The sequence below is a fragment of the Buceros rhinoceros genome, unplaced genomic scaffold, assembly GCF_000710305.1.
Source record: "Buceros rhinoceros silvestris isolate BGI_N320 unplaced genomic scaffold, ASM71030v1 scaffold17832, whole genome shotgun sequence".
Taxonomy (NCBI): domain Eukaryota; kingdom Metazoa; phylum Chordata; class Aves; order Bucerotiformes; family Bucerotidae; genus Buceros; species Buceros rhinoceros.
Window position 1 is genome coordinate 29,110 of NW_010398497.1, and position 6,479 is coordinate 35,588.

At 36.0% G+C, this 6,479-nt stretch overlaps 1 protein-coding gene across 1 annotated transcript in view; it reads right to left on the minus strand.

The window, feature by feature from the left end:
• Positions 1–6,479, minus strand: part of TTC26 (tetratricopeptide repeat domain 26) — a 51,063-nt gene that overhangs the window by 15,866 nt on the left and 28,718 nt on the right. The window contains exon 12 of the mRNA XM_010131136.1: positions 1,365–1,453. Coding sequence (XP_010129438.1) covers positions 1,365–1,453 — 89 coding nt within the window. The remainder of the gene's footprint in view (positions 1–1,364; positions 1,454–6,479) is intronic.

Consider the following 6,479-nt stretch of genomic DNA (forward strand, 5'->3'; position numbering starts at 1 on the left):
ATCCAACCTAAATCCATGGCACTACTTTTGGCTGTTTCCTCTCATCCTATCACTTTTTCCTTGGATGAAGAGACCAACACCCACCCCACTACAGCCTCCTTTCAGGTAGTTGCAGAGAGTGAAGAGGTCATCTCTGAGTCTCCTTTTCTCCAGGTTAAACAACCCCAGTTCCCTCAGCCACTCCTCACAAGACTTGTTCTCATGACCCTTCATCAGCTTTGTTGCTCTTCTCTGGACACGCTCCAGCACCTCAATGTCCTTCTTGAAGTGAGGGGCCCAAAACTGGACACAGTACTCAAGGTGTGCCCTCACCAGTCCTGAGTACAGGGGGACAATCACTGCCCTGCTCCTGCTGGCCATACTATTGCTGATACAAGCCAGGGTGCTGCTGGCCTTCTTGGCCACTTGGGCTCACGTTCTGGCTGGCTCACATTCAGCCGGCTGTCGACCAACACCCCCAGGTCCTTTTCCTCCAGGCAGCTTTCCAGCCACTCTTCCCCAAGCCTGTGGCATTGCAGGGGGTTGTTGTGACCCAAGTGCAGGATCCAGCACTTGGCCCTGTTGAACCTCATACAATTGGCCTCGGCCCACTGATCTAGGCTGTAAACTTAACTCTATAATCACACTCCAGCCTCTCTTTTTCCTCATGTCTGACTTGTAACTAGCTACCTGTAAATTATACCCATTTTATCTATTGAATACTGGTGAACTGGTAATGCCGCATTATGTTAACTGCAAAATCCTTCTCTTACTTCAAAAAATACAACATTGCTTGCAGGGTACGACTCAGATTACTTCTGTAAATATAATATTCTTAGCTTAATGTTTGGTAATCTTAACCCTTCAGTGATTGCTTTCCCTGTTAAATATAAGCATTATTACTTCCAGAGTCCTTCATGCCCTATCTTCTTTACACAATCTTGTCCGTTAAAATGTTGTCCCCAGTTATTAATCAGTGACAATAATCTCCATCACTGATTTGATATATCTTAAGAAAACAGTTGGGTTTTTTTCCTCTGTGCTGCCTACCCCATAAACGTCCACAATTTTTTTCATTGTCTTTCATTAATTATCTTCCTCATCTTCTATAATGCCACCAGAAAGCCTGATGATAATGGCTAAATTATAACTGTGATGAGATCATAATGCCCACCATGCTGCAGAATGCTACATTACAAGCTACTTCTTTACATTTTGATTGATTTGCTGTGCTGACCACTTACGTCCCGCTGTTGTTCCTGTGTTTTGTTGTTACTGTTCTGTATCTTGCTGTGTTTACATAGTGTCTCACACAGTATAGTCTATTTCCATAAGTAGTGATTCCACGCATTAGAGTACTACCAAAAATAAATAATAATACTAACCTTGACTGAGTTGAGGTAAACCAGGACATTACCAAACTGTCTAAGAAGAAAGAAGCAGGAGGACATGCACTGTCTCCCTGGAATGGTATCTAAAATTCAAAAGAGAAATGCAGATGTGTAGAATTTAAAAATCACATGCTAATGGAAATCACTGCCAAGATTGCTGGCAACTACACAAGCAGCTAACTTCTAAAAATAGTGTAACTTGCCTTTTCAGGCAAAAGACCATACTAGAGGTTAAAAAACTACTAGATCACCTTATCAACTTTCTCTTCAACATACAATAACTATTGCAAGACTGTATTCAACAGCAAATTCTACAGACACAATTTGTTTAAGTAACAGACCTTTGCTGTGACAAAATAATTTGCATAATTTTACCGTGAATTATTCTTACTCTTAGGAAATGACACGATACAAAGCCTGAGTTTGTTATCCTAACCTCATTTGCCTTTTTTCTTTAAAATTAGGCTTTTCAGTTATTCTGGACAAAGAAGCTCTACATATTTTAATTTTAGTTCCAATAAGAGAGTAAACTTGATACACTGAAAATTGTGTTATTAAAAAAAAAGTAGAGGAAAAATACTCAGTGATAAAATAGAATATGAAAATTAATTTCCATGCATTTGGAATTAACACATTGCTCACAAGAGGTAAAGCCATAAATAAGTTAGGCATATTGATTCAAATAAGTATCAGTAAACTTTGCTGCCATCTATGTCATCATAAACTTTGCTGCTATCATACTATGCTGTCATCTACTTATTTTTGTAATTTAATAATTACAATAATTTAATAATGTAATTTGTAATAATTGTAAGCTGTGTTACTATTTAAAAGTTTTTGAGAAATTCTGAAGTAAGCTCACTAGGAATAATTTTTCTTAGATCCAGCCACAAGAGACAGGTCAGAGATGGATGAACTCAACTAGCAGCTGGGAAGGCATAAATGCAAGTGATGTCAGATCACTACTATTTCACTACGTTAAATGATAATTAGAGAGTCTACTATTCTGTGCAGTTTAGTAAGGTGACAGGAGGCAAGATCCTAAGGCTACTAGCAGACCTCAAGTAATCTGCTCCTGTAGGTTAGTGGCCATCAATCCATCCATATCAGAAAATTAAAATATCTTTTCTGTATATAGAAATTTCAGCACAAAATATAGCATGCAAGTGGAAAATTGCACATTCTCCTTTAAATAAGGTAAGGTAGTAATTATTCCTGGAAAGCACCATATAAAATCTCAAAATATATTTTAAAGGAAAGGAAAATATTCTCGTTTTTTAGCTTTTAGCACTAGGAGATACTGATCATGGATGTCCTGTCATTTCCACATAGAGACTTATCTATGTCTGAACCACATCACTCAGTTCTCCAACTTAGGAAAATTATTTGGTAATTATGCAATGTTCACTTGGGAGCAGAAATTAGCCTGTATATTTATCTGTCCTTTTTTACATGCAGGCATACTTATCATGCCACATATATGCCTTGACAGGACAATAACAGAGACAGTTTTCCTTAGTGTTCCTCTGCTCTTTTTTTTTTTTTGTGAATGAGGATGCAGATACCTCAAAAGTTCTCTTTTTCTTCTCACATTCAATTTTTGAAATTCATAAACTCACAACACTTTATTTTAAACAAATGCAAATAAACATGCAAAGAAGACTTAAAACTGAGAATATTTTTTCAGTAAAAGTGAATCACAGTAACAAAATATTAGAACCACACTTTTCCCATATGATTGGAGAGTTTCTAAGTTTCAGTATTTATTCTTATGTCTACATTTCAGCAGAAAATTTTGTTATCCCAGCATACCATTCTCCATATACTTTTAGTGAAAGATTTCATTAAAAAAACCAAATGAGTAAAACATCTATAAATCTCATACAACTCAGCAATGAGTACTACTAGTAGACAGGAAAACTAGAGTTTTATAGTTCCAATTCATCTCACGTGACTCATGCAGGAAGAGGAAAAAGTTCTCTGAAAAATTACTTAGGGTGACCTAAGAATACCTCAACGAAAAGACTGCACAAAGTCCAGAAGCAATGTTTCATTCCTCCCACCCAACACCAGACGTGCCTGACTTGGGCCTAAAAGAGGACCACTGAAAATGAAATGCGTGCTTTCCTCCATTACGCTTACATTGCTTTTAGGCTAGTTTATAAGACCAGAAACACTGCATTGTTTTTAGGGTAGTTTGTTAAGCATCAGAAACGCTGAGTTTAATGGAAATGTTAATATTCATTTACTTTCACTGATGTTCCTCTTGTCCCATTTCCTCTGTAACTTATCTCAGAAATCTGATCTGTTTAAGACAGATCTCCCAGTTAAGACTCTGGGAGAAAAGCATGAGAATTAACTCTAAAATCTAGTTATAGCCTTCTTTGTAATGCCAGTTCCATTTCATGCAAGTGGGATTAAGAAATTTTATTAAGCTTAAAAAAAAAACAGTAAACAAAGCTGAGGATCTGGGTGTTACTTACTGCTGTTAGAGGGTGATTATTGACTCCACTCTAAGTGCTTCCTGGGTTTGTTGTTTTGGGTTTTTTTTTGTTATTGTTGTTGTTTCGGGGTTTGTTTGTTTTGAGTGTCTCTGCTCCTCTTGGAAGCACATAACTTCCAACATGAGATGAAATGTGTACATGTATTGGAAAGGACTTTCACATTAATTCTGCTTGCTCTACGTTCCTTGAACTTGCAAGTCGAAGATCTGATTACAAATAGCAAAAGCCTTAACTGATGACTCCAAATGACTTTACAAGTAAGTGACACTGTATTCTTCCTAAACTGACTGTTTTTGCTTAATGCAGTCATGGCATTTCTACAGTTAACAAGAGCAAGTTAGAAAGACAGGACCTTGTTTTGAAAAAATATTGCACATATGCATTTTAATCTGTTGATTTTTGATATTCCACATTAAAATCAGGAGTCTTGTAGGCCCAGTTGTGAGCAAAGACACAGCTTAGGAGTTCCCCACTCTAGTGAGCACAACCTTCTGTATTATAAATCTGCAAAGCAGCTAAGTGACTTAATAACGACCTTAAACAGACAATCTAGTGGTGGTAGTTCCTTGCAAGGATTGGCCCAGTGGGAAGTGCTGAAGCATGACTTACATGCTTGAATAGCACGCTCAGCTACTTAGCAAAAGCCCAAGTATACCAGTAGCAAGAATTCTGTTCTCCACTCTAAATCCAGCAAAACAAAGGCAGCAGATCAAAAATGACCACAAATATACAACACAGTGGCTAATATGCTAATTTACATAAAAATAATCACATTGGATCCAAAGTCTATCTCACTCAGAAGCTTGCTGAATAAGAATATACAGCTATAGAAAGACTATGTTCTGCTTTCACATATAATACATGCTGTGGTATGTAATGCTGCTTTCTTTGAATTTTCTCCCAGCTTCCAACAATATGCACAGAGGACTTCCTATTCATCACTGAAAAATTTCTGTTAAATAGCCAATGAACTTTTCTTCTACAAATTTCTTTATACCTTCTGGTTCTTGCAAGATTCTATAATAAATTGTGTTATGTGAAAAGGTAATTTTTTCTGTTTCTTTTAATTGTGTTGTGTGATGATTTATGTCAATGCTCCTTGTTTTCTGCATGGTAAAGTAACTAATTATTTGCTATTCCTCTTTTCCTTGTCATTTATGATGTTCTGTATCATGAACATAACTAAACTCAGTCTTAATTTTCCAGGCCATTTATCCTCCTTCATTTAATCTGTCTTTGTTCAAGAAGCTATTCCCTTTCTCTGAAAATCACTGCTGTCTTATGGTACCCTTCCTTATTATACCATTATATATACCATATTATATACCATTATATACCATATTGTACCAACTGCAGACAGTTTTAAAAAAGGGAACTACATCTGTATACAACGACACAGTAATTATTTTTGGTTTATTCTCCCTTTCCTCCTCAATTCCTAAGATTCACTTCAACTTTTCCAGTAAATCTGCAAATATAGTTTAAGGGGGTTTTCCTACTACTTCGTATTTATCAAAATTAAGTTTAATTTCCATATTATTACCCAGCTTCATATATTTTTCCACAGCTTTCATCATTGTGGAAGCTTTCATTTTTCCTACTCTGGGTAATTTTGTACCATTGGTAAACCTAGTCATGTCACTGTCTCCTGTAGCTCATTAATTATGAATACAAGCCCTTTCTTTAAAGAGACAAAAGGTTTTCTTCAAGTGCTCAAATCAGGTGCATTTTATCCTTTTCACTGCTACTTCACTGAATTCTGTTAGAATTCAAAAAGGTTATTATGTAGTTTCCCTTCTTGAAATGAGTACTGTGGAAATTTGACGAATTTGCTAACATGTGGATTTTGAATTTGATTAAACTCAGACCACTGTAACAATTGAATTTCCATTTAAAAATTACAAATCAGGTTCTATGTAATCTCCGTATTGGTCTAGATTCACCCGTTCACTTGTGTGTTCCCTAAGAAAGAAGAAAACTTAGCATTCAGAAAATCACTCTCTATATGATGCCATGTCATTGCATTTACTAGGTCAATATGGGCAGAATAGAAAACTCCAACTCTTATTTAATTATCTTTCTATATAAAATCTGTAACCTCTTTAATATGCCAGTCACTGTTCCCATCCGGGCTGGCTGGTGAATAATTTAGCCTCAATATGATGAGTCTCCTATCTGAGCATGTAATTTAAAACAATTTTATGTCACTCACGGAAAAAGAAAAGGTTTTTATTTCGAGAGAAGGTTTCTATAATGTTTAGAACCATTTTTCCACTGACATACTCTATTTAGTAATAACCCACTGTAAATTAAATAGGAATAATATCCTACATGTTATCTTCCTCCTATCACATTTAAAAATTATTTTAGGTTTATAGTTTTCTCTTCTAAAACCAGGTGTTCCATTTTATTCACCTTCTTGTAAAACATCTAGTATTTGTATTTGGTCTTCCTGTGTTTGCTTTTTGTTATATCCTATCTAAATTCAACTCTGTTTCCCTTTTCTATTTCCTGTCTACAGGTTGACTTCCACCTGTCCTTCATTTAAGGATACAAAAAACCCCTCACAGTATTTCACCTTTAAAGGAGGAGCTACCTCGAATTG